This window comes from Hemitrygon akajei, chromosome 1 (assembly GCF_048418815.1).
Source record: "Hemitrygon akajei chromosome 1, sHemAka1.3, whole genome shotgun sequence".
Taxonomy (NCBI): domain Eukaryota; kingdom Metazoa; phylum Chordata; class Chondrichthyes; order Myliobatiformes; family Dasyatidae; genus Hemitrygon; species Hemitrygon akajei.
Genome location: NC_133124.1, coordinates 84,330,025 through 84,344,019, shown reverse-complemented (window position 1 = coordinate 84,344,019; position 13,995 = coordinate 84,330,025). Strand labels below are relative to the sequence as shown.

Sequence of the window (13,995 nt, the reverse complement as noted above, 5' to 3'; positions counted from 1 at the left end):
GTGAGAAAAAGACTGCAGATGGTGAAATCTAAAACTAAAAGGGAAGTCACTTGAAATACTCAGCAAGTCCCTTCTATAGAAAGGGAAACAAAACTAATCAGGCAGGAGGACAAAAGAGGGTGCAGAGAGTGTAGTGAGGGTGGAGGGGAGGAAATGATTCTGAAAGGGATAAACTGTGAACAACATTATCTGGTCTATGAATGAAAAGAAGCAGAGCCTATACAAAACAATAAACACATGGAGACTCTGCTGATGGCGGAAATCTTGAGCAACACACACAAAATACTAGAAAAATTCAACAAGTCAGGCAGCATCCATGGAGGGGAATAAATAGTTGATATTTTGGGCCAAGACCCTTCATCAAGACTGGAAAGGAAGAGGGCAGAGCCAGAGTAAGAAGATGAGGGAATGGAGAGGAGCACAGGTGATAGGTGAGACCAACTGAGGGGGAAGGTGGGTGGGATTTGAAGTAAGAAGCTAGGAGGGGATAGGTGGAAGAGGTAAAGGACTGAAGAAGGAATTTATTAGGAGAGGTTGGTGGACCATGGGGATGAAAGGGGAAGGGGGGGAACTAAAAAGTGGTGATAGGCAGGTGAGGAGTAGATAAGGGCTGAGAGGGTAATCAGAATTGGGAATGGAAACAGAGAGATGGGCAGAGGGAGGAGGAATTATTGGATTTTGGAGAAATTGATGTTTATGCCATCATGTTGGAGGCAACCCAGACAAAATATGAGGTGTGTTGTTCTTCCAAGCTGACAATGGCTTCATCGTGAGCGTAGAGGACAGACGTGTCAGAATGGGAATGGGGAGTCAGAATGTAATGGGTGTCCATGGGGGAAATGATGGCTTTTGCAGTGGACAGAGTAAACGTACTTGACATTAATGGAGTCCGAAATTGCAAGAGGCTGCACCAGGTGCTTGGAAAGAAAGTAGAGGTTTTTAAAATGCAAAGCAGGAGGACGAAATTCCACACTGAAAGATGTTACATAGCCAGATGGACAATGAGACTATAACAGTGCAGAAGATCACAAACAAATAAGTCATAGGGGCAGTGGGATTAGATTAGATCAAATTTATTTGTCACATGTACATTGAAATAGGGGTGGGGAAACTGAAGTGGCAGGCCCCAGGAAGCTCAAGTATACTCCTGTAGATTGAATGCAGGCGCTTGGCAAAGTGATCGCCCAATGTGCCTTTGGTTTCTGCATCGTAGAGGAGACCACATTGTGGCTGGAAGAAATGCAAGTGAGCCGTCACTTCATGCAGGAAGATTCTTAAGAGGGAAAAGTGAAAGGACAAGTGTACTTTCACTGCAATTGCAAGGAAAAGTGCTGTTAGAAGAAAGATGGTTGGTGGAAATGGAAGAGTACACCAGGGAATCACGAAGGAAGTGGTTCCCCTGAATTGCTAGAAAGGAAGGAGACGATCCATCTGATAGTGGAATCTCTTTGAAGCTGGTGGAAATTGGAGGGAGGAAGGTGAGGACCAGGAGAAATCGATTCTTGTTCTGTCCTGGAGGAGAACTGGTGAGATCAGAGGCATGGGAAATGGAGAAGATGTGGTTAAGGGCTTTGCTAACAATAGTTTTGGGGAAGTTATGGTTCAAGAAGAAAGAAGACATTTCAAAGGCAACTGTATGGAAAGTCTCAGCTTTAGAGCAAATATGATAGAGATGGAGTAAGAGGGAGAACGTAATATTGTCCTTACAGGAGGCAGGATGGTATGAAGTGTAGTGGAGAGAGTTGGGATTCAGACCTATTTGTCTGCAGCTTTATGAGCTGACAGTTAGGCTCAACATAAATGTAAACCCCTCACCATGCTCCTATACAAACTTGGCTCGTTAGCTAACTTTGCTAACAGTCACGTGATTCAACAGTGAGAAGGTCACCTTTAATAAACAATATACAGTACGTCTAGGTTTGGGGTTCAGCTAAACAGGAACATCATAATGTTCCAATCAAAGAAACTTTGATTTCAGCGAATGCTGTGTAAATGTTGCCCATACACAATTATCAGTTGGCAAGAAATAACAGATCGTACAGCACATAAAATTATAAAGTATATTTACTAATTTCAACTTTATCAGTTATTAGAAGAAAGAAAGAATAAAAACAATTAAAAGGGCCCATTACAGTTGGACAAGTCTAAGTGCGCACATAACCACTGGAGCTCATCTCTTCCAAAACTGGGTATAACCGTTACGGCGCTGAACCCACGGTCCACGTGAAAGCACTCACCACATTCTGAATTTCCCTCGAAGTCCACTTCAAACAAACTGGCTCCCTCCTTGGAGCCATTCATCTGCTCAAAGCACTTGGTGCAACAGGGACTCTCTTTCCAACTGCATTCTGCAGCATCTTCCCTTCTGTCCCGCCAAAAGGCCCCAAACTTGTCTACTGTCCACCACAAAACTCTCTCCACCCTGTTCTCTCTAGAACTTTCTCCAGATCTCACCATCCTGATTCACCAACACAACATTCCTAAGTTGAACAACTGTGCTTCTTTAGCCGAAACCAAAACATTCTACCAGCAGCTCACAATGCTTTTGCAGAAAACTGCTACAATGAAATACCTACAGCATTGCAGTAGAAATCTTAACCAGAGTGTTACGCTCTCCCCCTACCAAAAATAGTTGTGTCCTCATGACTGTTGAACATATTAAACCATTATTAATAATATAATATTCAAATTAATTTTGTGAGTTCAGGACCCGCAATCCATTTGTAAGTGGAAGTAACATATCTCACCATGGGAATGGACATAACATTCTGTTTCCTAGGTGCATCCTCTGCCAGGCTAGCTAGGGGTTTCCTGACTCTCTGAGACCTCCTTATTTCATCTCAGCTTCTCCAGGTTCAACCACTCCTCGTGATCTTTCCTGTAAACTAGAAGATGCCTCCCCATCTATCACTCGTACCTTCTGGTAGCTAGGTCCCCCTGCCCCACGATGAACTTAGCTTCCTTCCAAGCAGGTGCTGCCTCAGAGCAACCAACATCAGACTCGTCAGTAGAAAAGACACCTTTGCGCTCCAACATCTCCTCAGCCAATCTCCCTTTCCACTCCTCAGTTATCGTGAGTCACCAAAGTTGCATGACTTCAATGTCAATGTCCTCGATCCAGGAGACTGTTTCTCTTTCACTTCCCCTAGAAAACTAGATACTACCATCACAGGAAAAACAGGGGCAATTAGAATCCCATGTCTGAGGGTAACATCTCTTCCTGAGGTGTCCCTGACAATCCTGTTTGCATAAACAGCCAGAGGTCTCTGGAGTTCAGGTCTCACCACACTCCAGCAGGTAAGCATGACTCTTCTTCCAGATCATCAGGAGGATCCACCTGGATGGCTGAGGCATTGGACATTCCAGCAAATCTGGGGGTTCCCATCACTCTAGCTATTCCTTCAGAATGTAACATGACAGGTTTATACCGAGGGCATCACACATTTCCTTGTTTCTGCTCAGGAGGAACTTGCACCTTCTGAACAGCAGCTCTGAACACAGGGTGAATGGACAAGGTTTTTAAAAAGTTCTCTGCATTTCTTTCCTTGCATGTTCCCACGAGCCTTCTCACAATGGAAGTATTTGTTCCTACAAGAATGGAAACTTCACTCTTTTCAGCTGGATCTGGGCAGACCAACACTGGTGTGTCAACAGTCTCAGTTACTCCAACATCTGCTTCCGAAAACTCCAGTTTCAACGACAAGTAACTATCGAATGGGTACTCATCAATACAAAGCCCCCAAATCTCAAGGGCACTGAGTGGTGTCAATGGTAAATATGTCAAATACCCCAGTTGTAAAAGGATCTGTAAAGCAAAGTAACTTGAAAACCTGTGTCAAGTATGGCTCTAGCATAAACACCTTCAATCCATATGGATACTTGGTCCCACTAAACCTTCAGGAATAGTGTTTTGCACTTTAGTATTTCCCTTGACACACTGATAGGAAATGTATCCTCTCCACAGCCCCTTCCTTTACCAGCTCCCTCCATAGTTTTGCCTTTTTTCTTCTCTGATTAACCCCTGACTTAATTTCTAAAGATTTTCCTGCCCCTCACAGACCTGCTTGAAATGTCCATCTTCTCCACAGTTGTAACAGAAATTACCAGTCGCCTCTCTAGTCTCCCTTTTCAACAGCAGTCCACTGCCTCGTAAGTCCTACAGGTGAGTCAGGTTTCCCAACGGATGTATCGTGTTTAGCTGAAACATCTGCAGTCGTCATCGAAGTAGCTCAGCTTGAAGGTTTTCCACTTCATTCTTCAAAAGCTCCATCTTTGTGGCATCAGAGGTTGCCACTGAAGACATGACTGGGCTTTTGGAAATGTTCCGCTTCTCAGTCATGTTTTCCTCCTCTCTACCTTCTCTGAGTAACTGGGTAAGAGACGGAGGAGGGTGCATCTTGTGGTCATTCGAACGTGTGGGCCAATCACATCACGTGACAGTGTGCTCCATCCTCAAGCAATTTCCCTCAGGCAGCTGAATGCCCCCTTTGTGGCACAAACAATGCAGCACTTTCTCAACACTGAAAATGTAGGCAGACAGCTCCTCTCCTTCCATCTGGAATGCGTTCATCATCAGATTGGCTGCACTTTCAGCAGTGGCAAAAGCATCTTCCAGAGCTTGCAGGTAATTAGCTGACATGGCTAATGGGTGTTCCGCCCTTAGGAACTTCACTATGTCAGCCGTTGGACCCTTTAAACTCTCCACAGTTTCTGTTTCTCACATTATCTGTCACTGCCACTCATCCATTAACTGATATGTCTGCTCCACCCAAGCCTCATATTCTTCATCTCCATCAGGTGTGGGCTTGACTCCAAAGAACCCTCCCACACCTTTGGCATTTATCAACCAGTGATGTAATACCTGAAACCAGCCCAGAATTTCCACCTGCTGCTGAAGGACCCATTATACTTTTCACATGTGTAAACTCTTTCCCCTCACTTTGCAGAAACAAGAACAACTTGTCTTTAAAGCCTTCATCCTCAGCTACACGCCTACCTTCTCTAACTCCCAATGACCCTGCCTCTCCAGGGTCTCCCAACCTATCATACAGCGCAACTTCAGTTATGTCTGGCCTAACACAACATCCTTACCAGCTGACTGGTCAAAATACCATTCAGTGTAACTTTTACAGAACTCAGCACTCTCAGTAGCAGTTCTCAGGAACTTGCACATCCACACCGCCCAGAACGCAAGCATTATTTGTGGATAATCTCTTTGAATCACACCAAACCTTAATCCCTGCAGTGTCCATAATAAAGTACCTTAATCACTTTCCCCGACACTAGTTTAAACATAGGCTTGAACACACTAACTTCTATAATCAATTCTAAAACAGCAGTCACACCTCATCAGAGAAATCCTCGGACGATGGCCCCCACAAAAGTAACCCTCTCACCGGGAGCATGTACAAATTGGCTCGTTAGCTACCTCTGTACAGCCACGTGACTCAGTAGTGAGAAGGCCGCCTGTCATAAACAATATACAGAACGTTTAGTGTCAGTATGATTTGGGGTTCAACTAAACAGGAGTGTCCTGATGTTCTGATTTCAGAACCTCGATTGAGTGAATGCTGTGTAAGTACTGCCCATACACAATTATCGGTCAGCCAAAGCTGGGTATAACCGTACCTCACGGCGCCGAACCCCCGGTCTGTGTGAAAGCACTCGCCACATTTCAAACTTCCCTCGAAGTCCACTTCCACCAAACTGGCTCTGGAGTGTTGGCCCTTCCTCCTTGGAGCCATTCATTTGTACAAAGCACCCGGTGTAAAAGGGACTCTCCCTCCAACGGCATTCTGAGGCATCTCTCCTTCTGTCCTGCTCCCACCAAAAGACCCCAAACTCGATTACTGTCCGTCACATAACTCCATTCTCTCTAGAACTTTCTCCAGATCCCACCATCCTGACTGGCTGACACAACATTCCTAAGTTGAACAGCAAGGCTTCTTATCCTTGGCCAAAACCAAAAGCAGCAGGACACATCCCTTTTGTGGAAAAGTGCTAAAATGAAAGAGCTAGAGCATAGCAGTAGAAATCGTAACCAGAGCATTACACAAGCTTGGGCAAAACCACCTCAATTTCTATTAGGACACGTTGCAGACTTCCTGACCTTTTTTAACTGGCTATCCCCATTGTCATCCTAGTTTCACGCTGCCAGAAACACCCTTCTCCCACTCTTGCTAGAGTGTAAAAGCTTCTTTTGACTTCATTTATTCTCACAAGGGGTCTCTAATTTGAACTATTAAAGCTGTTTTGATTCCTGCAGATACAGTCTGACCTACTGAGTTTTTCCAGCGTTTTCTGAACTGGTGTGTTCTGGTGCATTGTTTCATTAAATCTGTTTAGTTTACTTCACTGATCCTTCACATGAACTGAAAAACAATTTTGAAGTAGATGAGTTTCTATTTAGAATCCTTTCAATTGCTGCTAAACCTGCTGGGCAGGTCCTCAGTACAGATGAGCAAGATCTTTAAATCCTGCACATGATCAACACAACTTTAATTTTGTACTCATTCTCTCATTTCAGCTGCAATTTAAGAATGATTGTGGTATTGGTTTATAATTAACACAAGAGATTCTGCAGATGCTGGAAATCAAGAGCAGCACACAAAACATGCAGGTTAGGCAGTATCTATGAAATAAAGGACTGAGACCCTTCTTCAGGACTGGAAAGGAAGGGGAGAAAAGCTAGAATAAGAAGGTGGGGAGGGGGGAGGAGAACAAGCTGGAAGATGATAGGTGAGGCCAGGTGGGTGGGAAAGGTTAGGGGCTGGAGAGGAAGGGATCTGATAGGAGAAGAGAGTAGACCGTGGATGAAAGGAAAGGAGGAGGGGCTCCAGGGAGAGGTGACAGGCAGGTGAGGAGAAGAGGTAAGAGTGTGGAATAATAGAAGAGGAAAGGGGAAGGGAGAAGAAAAAAGTTACTGAAAGGAGAAATCAATGTTCATGCCATCAGGTTGGCAGCTACCTAGACGGAAATGAGGTATTGCTCTTCCACGTTAAGAGTGGCTTCAACGTGGCAGAACAGGAGGCCACGTGCTGACAAATCAGAACAGGAATGGAGACAGAAATTAAAATCGTTGGCTACCAGGAAATTCTACTCTTGCAGATGGAGCAGAGGTGCTCAACAAAGCAGTGCCCCGATTAAGGTCAAGTCTCACCAATGTAGGGGAGTCTACATTAGGAGCACTGGATACAACAGACGGCCCCAAAAGATTCGCAGGTGAAGTGCCCCCTCACTTGGAAGGACTGTTTGGGACCCTGAATGGAGATGAGGGAGGAGGTGAATGGGAGGTGTAGCATTTCTTTTGCAGGCAGGGATATGTGCCAGGAGGGAGACTACCGGGGAAGGACGAATGAATAAGGGAACTGCGGAGGGAGCAATCCCTGCAGAAATGGGGGGGGGGGGGGGGGGAGTAAAGATGTTTTTGGTGGTAGGATCCTGTTGAAGGTGGTGGAAGTTGTAGAGAATTATGTGTTCATGGAGAGGTGGGTGAGCACAAGAGGAACTCTATCATGAACATTGACTTCTCTAACTTCCATTAATGCCCCTCCTCCCCTTCTTACCCCATCCCTTATTTATTTATTATCACCCCTTTTTCTCTCTGCCCTTCTCACAATCACTCCTTGCCTGTTCTCCATCTCCCTCTGGTGCTCCCCTCCCCCTTTCTTTCTCCCGAGGCCTCCCGTCCCATGATCCTTCCCCTTCTCCAGCTGTGTATCCCTTTTGCCAATCACCTTTCCAGCTCTTAGCTTTATCCCACCCCCCTCCTGTCTTCTCCTATCATTTCACATTTCCCCCTCCCAAATCTCTTACTATCTTTTCTTTCAGTTAGTCCTGACGAAGGGTCTCGGCCCGAAACATCAACTGTGCTTCTTCCTATGGATGCTGCCTGGCCTGCTGTGTTCCACCAGCATTTTGTGTGTGTTGCTGGAACTCTATCCCTGTTAAGATGATGGGAAAATGGGATAAGCGTCCAGGAAATGGAGGAGATGCGAGTGAGGATTGTCTAGCTCAGCATGGGTGCATGAAACCGCACCAATGTAGTTATAAATGCAGGGCAGAAAAGTTAGGGAGCATTACCAGGGAAGGCATCAAAGTTGCAAGGCACCGCCTCAGTTCAGCACAGACAAGTAAACCTCACTGAGCAGTGGCCATTTCTCTTCTCCGGCCCCGACACCCTGACCTTTTCAATCGGCCTGGCACTTAAATCAGCCAAACAGCACGTCATTCCTCACTCTCAGACCCAGGCCTGGCTGCTTTGATACGCTCTTGGGCCTGGGCCTCACTGGCTCGATTTGGCCCAAACCCAATTTTTCCAAATAGACCCAGTGCTTAAATCAGTCAAACACCAGGTAGATCCTCGCTCTCGGCCCAGGTCCCTCTGCCTCAGTTCTGCCACTGTGAATTGCCTCCAAGTCTGCTCCAGCAGTGCCCAAACAATAGCTCATTCCCCACTCACCGGCCCAGACCCCGTTGTCTCCATTCGGTTTGTACACGCCCTGTCGCAACCTTGAGACTTCGGTTCATACTGCCAAATTGCCAGGTCACACAGGCAGTTCAAAGACATCCCGCAGGGAAGTTACAGGCTACTGACTGCAGTGATCATTTTGGAGAAAAAGTGTGATTAATAGTCAGTAATTTTGTTTGCTGCCAACAAGTCATCTGAAACCAACTTAGACCATTCTAAATAGCCAACGAAATGGCAAGCACAGATGAGGCCCACGCATGTGCCCACGGTTTGGAGAAAGTGGGAGGAGTCGAAGGAGAAATTGTTGAGGGTGAGGACCAGTTTTGTTAGACGGAGGTGGTGTTGGTGGAAGGGAACTGGTCAGACCTTTTGTCAAGAAGTGGAGAGCTTTAAGGCCTTCTTGATGGGGGATAGATGTGCATAGGGATTGGACATCCATGGTGAAAACAAGGCGGTTAGGGCCAGGGAACTAAATGTTTTTGAAGAGATCGAGAGGTGGTAAGGGACTGAACCAAGGGAGATAGAATGGAGTTTATTATTGTTACATGTACCAAGATACAGTGAAAAGCTTGTCTTGCCTACTATTTATACAGATCAAACCATTAGACAGAGCATTGAGCTAAAATAAGGTAAAACAATGATAATACAGAATAAATTGTAAAAACTACAAGAACATGCAGTGCAGGTAAATAATAAAGTGTAAGATAATAATAAGGTTGACTGTGAAGCCATCTTCTATCATAGAAGTCCATCCAAGAATCTGATAACAGTAGAATGGAGCTGTCTTTGAGCTTGGTGGTCAGGCTTTTGTATCTTTGGCCTAATGAGATAGAGGGGTAAGACAGAATGTCCAGGATGGGTGGGGTCTTTGATTATGCTGGCTGCTTTACTGAGGCAGTGAAAATATAGAGAGTCCCTAGAGGGAAGGCTCTAGTGATGAGTTGAGCTATGTCCACAACTCTCTGCAGTTTCTTGCATTCACATACAGAGTAGTTGCCGTCCAGACAGAATGTTTTCTATGGTCAACTGCTAAGAGTTGATGGAGACATGCCGGATTTCTTTAGCCTCCTGAGAAAGTACAGGCATTAGTGAGCTTACAGTTTATCTGTTCTTCTACACTTAATTAAAAAGTCAAAACAGAAATGGAACGTTGTAAGCATTCCTGGTTCTTACACCTTAGTTAAGGTATTCTGGCGTTAAAGTTCCTCCCAATGCCTCAAATGGTGCATCAGGTGGCAACCTTGCTGTTTCTTTAACACTTGTCTTTTCTACGAGGCCGAATTGCTAGCTCGACACTCAACCCAGCACAGGTGGGTTTTGGGGTTAGTGCAACATTAATGTATTGCACAATCAATCCCAAGCTTGAAGGGTTAAATATATCAGGGTTTATATGAACTGACCTCACAATCGAGCTCATCATGGTCTTGTATGTTATTGTCTGCCTGCACTATACTTTCTCTGTTACTGTGTGTTCTGTTATAGATTTTTCCCTGGACTACCTCGATGTACTGATGTGATAAAATGATCTGTATGGGTGGCACGCCAAACGAAGATTTTTCACTTGTGCCTTGGCACAGGTGACAATAGCAAACCAATTTATAACAGCATACTCTTTGAAATTTAATAGATCAAGGCATTATACAATCAATGTTTCAAAGACATTAAGGAGATATTCTTAATGTTTGTTATGATAACTAGAACAATTTACCTAGAACAGTAGTTGCATGAGCCTCTTAGGGGTTAAAACTACCAAATTGTCAGTTAGTTTACTTAAAGATAAAGGAAGTGAGGATCCAAGATGAAAAATGATAGAAAACTTATTAACAGAATTAGCTTCTAAAGAAATCCATACCGGACAGTCCTCACAGTTAATATAGTATGACCAAAATGTAAGATTTCATATATTGACTGCCCAGTAATGAAACCTAAAATTTGGTAAAGCTAAACCTCCATTATTTTTAGCTTTTTGAAGACGAACCTTGGTAGTTAAACATACTTTGAGGATCTGGGTACAATTTATAAAATACTTCGGTTTATTGAGATTTTTTCTTTCAAGTCCCATTTTTTTTCTAATTTTTTTTAAACCTTCTATGACTGATCCAGTTTTTAAAGAATGGGATAGATTGGGTATTAAATGCTTCCAGGATCTGTTTGTTAGAGGAAGCCTCTTTTCATTTGAGCAATTGTCAGCTAAATATAGCTTAACAAGAACCCACTTTTTTCAATATCTACAAATTAGAGACTTTCTGCGATATCAATTATATATATTTCTTAAAAGTCCTGATAAGAAATTATTAAATGTAATTTCTAATTTGAAACCTTTTCATAATGGTTCAATATCCAATATTTATGGCATGTTGCTGAGAATGAGAAATGCGCCCTTAGACAAAATTAAAAATCTTTAGGAATTAAAACCACTGTTAAATCCCTACTTTAGTGTACAGTATGATGGACACAATGGTACATGGGACTGGTTTTGTGTCGTATGACTATGGAAAAAGGGTGCATGGCAAGTCAGTTTTGAGACTGGCAGACTTCTGTTAATCAAAAAAGCAAAGAAGAGGTTCAGCATAGAGGAGATGGGCCTCTTCCTATGCTGTAGCATTCTAGGACTCTATGAGATGTGGGAACAAGGAAGATGAATTCCTGTGATTGGAGAAATCAAAAATTGGAGAACACAGGCTATAGATGAAAAGGGAGAGATTTAATAGGGACAACTCTTTCCCATCTACTAGATGGCAAGTACATGGAATGAGCTGCCAAGCAAAATGGATGAGATAGGTGTGTTGAAAACATTTAAAAGATACTTGGACAGGTACGTGGATAGGGAAGGTTTAGAATGATATGGACCAAACACAGGAAAAGGTAACTAGCTTAGATGAGAACCTTGGTTGGCATGGACCAGTTGGGCCGAAGAACCTACCTCTGTGCTCTATGACTGAATGTATAGAGTTTGATTCAGATTGGTCATGATCTCAGCAAATGGAGATTGAATGGTCTCCCATTATTTATTTCTAGTTACGAAAGAAGCCTTATTTCAGATAACTTTGTCACATGTAACTTTACCCCCACAAGCATGCAGTCATCATGTTTCGCAAGATTTCACAAAATAACCTCCTATAACCACCTTAATGCACACACTCAGAGTTATGGTAAACCAGAAGCTCAAAACCTTGGGGGAATACAAAATACAGACCCATCCCCATTAGCAGAATCCAGATGAATACTATTGCAGAGTTAGGTTGGTTTAAATCTCCAGTGATATGGGGTGTGCTTCTAACTGTGATTCTTATGAATTAACTTTTCTCAGCAAAAATGTGATACAATGGTTCACTCTGGAATGGAGCATCTTCCAAATCCAAAATTAACTAAAGTGGCATGCACATCATCAAGCATCTGTTCATGAAACATAACCCCATCTCTCCCAACCCTCCACCTTGCCCATCAATCTCTGAATACCCCTTCCCATCCATCTCCCTCTCCCTTTCCCCAATACTCACTGACAAGGAGCTAAGGTTATTCATCTTTGCCCAAGACCTTAAGGGTAATAGTTAAGAACAAACTCAGTATGTCAGAACTGCTCCACCATTCTTTAAGACCTTAGCTACCTCAACTCCATTTTCTTGCACTGTTTTAATATCTTGCTTCTCTTATTAGCTAGAAAATTCCTCATGCTCAGCAGTGATCACTGACTACACCGTTCAGCACAAACTTCCAATAAGTGAAACAATATTCCACCCCCTCACTTTACTTCGTCTCACCAAGGTTATTTCAGATTCAATCAGCACAGATCTCATATGGCTAGATCTTCAGAATCAGCCAGCCACAGCCTTGTCAAATGCCTTACTGAAGACAATCAAGGTCTGTAGCCCTGTTTTCATCAGTGTGCTGTTCAAATGCATTCCTGCAGTTCAAAGGTTAAATTACAAGGAGCAAGAGTTACACTCCCCAGGAGATGTTACTTGCACAGGAAGAGCTCACAGAAGACGCAAGTACAAGCTGCCCATACCATTTGGGCCTCACAGTGCCCAATGTAAGCTCTTTATTTGCTAATTCTGTACCACTTGGGTTAATATAGTTAACTGGTCCACTTGCTGAACCACATTAAATGAATACAAAATGGAACAGGTACATCTTGCCTAGTCTGGGAAGTCAAACACTCTATGTGGATCAGACCACATCAGGAAGGGAAACTTCCTACACTAAATGACCATTACCACTCGGGTGTTCTTTTACCGCAATCCAATATTTTCGTGGTCACCATTAATGGGGAAAGTGTTTTAATTGTGGGTTAATTAAATATACTGAGCAATTTTCACATCAACATAGTTATTAATAAATATCCTCTCCTTCGTCGTGAGTCAACTGCAGCTGCCGACATATTTTGTAGTATCTCCAAAATCTAGGTCCACAACTCCTCTCTACCATACAGGAGTCAACGTTTGCAGTGCAGCAAGGTAAATTATTAAATCAAGCTAATCGAAATTCTGCAAAGCGGATACAAATGAGTCGAGGATATTTCCGGACGTATGAAAAAGGAACTTACGGAATTCAAAGAGCAATGGTTTCAACTTCTGCCGAACACTGCTTAAATAAGACACAAATTATTTCAACCGAGGGGATAGATAAAGAAATCTCTCACCTTCTTAGTTTGTCCAACCAGTGACCTCTGAGTGCTCCCAGTAGATGGGTATCAGCAAGGAACAAAGCCCTGAGCACTGGCGCTGAGGATCTGTACTGCCCGCGCTGGGCTGAAGCTTGCAACTTGGGCCAGTGACATCGCAGCAGCACCGCGTAGTAAATACCCAGCTCGCAGACCAAGGCCACCACGCAACCCAACGCCAGCAGCCTGAGCAAGAGAAGGAGCAGCTGCTCGGGGTGCGCCCACCGCCAGCCCATGATCTGAGCCCCCGGCCCAGTGAGCCACTCACTCACCCGGCACTGCACCCCTCCCTCCCTCCCCACGCACGGCACTGCGTACCGCAGTTCAACGGACTGTTCGGAAAAGACAATCAAGCAAGGAAAAATCAGCCGCATGGAATTTGGAACAATTACACAGAATGAAACGGAAAATATTTGATTGTATATTTGCAAAAGCAATCCAAGGTGTTACGTCGTTAGAGGTCGCAGTCGTTCGTTTTGCAAAACAAAAGTGACCGTTTTCCTGAAACATGCTGTTTCCTTTAATTATTGTCGTATATTCAAAACCTTATTAATTGAAGTAATATATTAATATGCACATTCTATGTAATTTTAAGTATTTCACTTTAAAATATCTTAAAATAGAACTGCACAAAGAGGAATTTGCTGTCGTCACAACTTTTTGGATTAAAAATTCCTTTGCGTCTACTTAAAGTGGTAACTGCACGCCGTACTATTGGGTGTCATTGGAATATCTCCCCACCACAAAATGCTCTAAATGCTTGTATCTCAGACTTTCTCATATCCAAAGCAGCATCTAAAATAATCTGTGCACTATAAAGAAACACAAAGGAGCTGGAGGATTTTAGCGGGTCAGCCAGGGG

General features: G+C 43.7%; 1 protein-coding gene across 1 annotated transcript in view; it reads right to left on the bottom strand.

Annotated features, from left to right (window-relative positions):
- The window catches only part of mppe1 (metallophosphoesterase 1), a 46,354-nt gene extending 32,750 nt beyond the window's left edge, over positions 1-13,604 (bottom strand). The window contains exon 1 of the mRNA XM_073047032.1: positions 13,113-13,604. Coding sequence (XP_072903133.1) covers positions 13,113-13,507 — 395 coding nt within the window. The 5' untranslated portion in view covers positions 13,508-13,604. The remainder of the gene's footprint in view (positions 1-13,112) is intronic.
- Between the last annotated feature and the right edge of the window lie 391 nt (positions 13,605-13,995).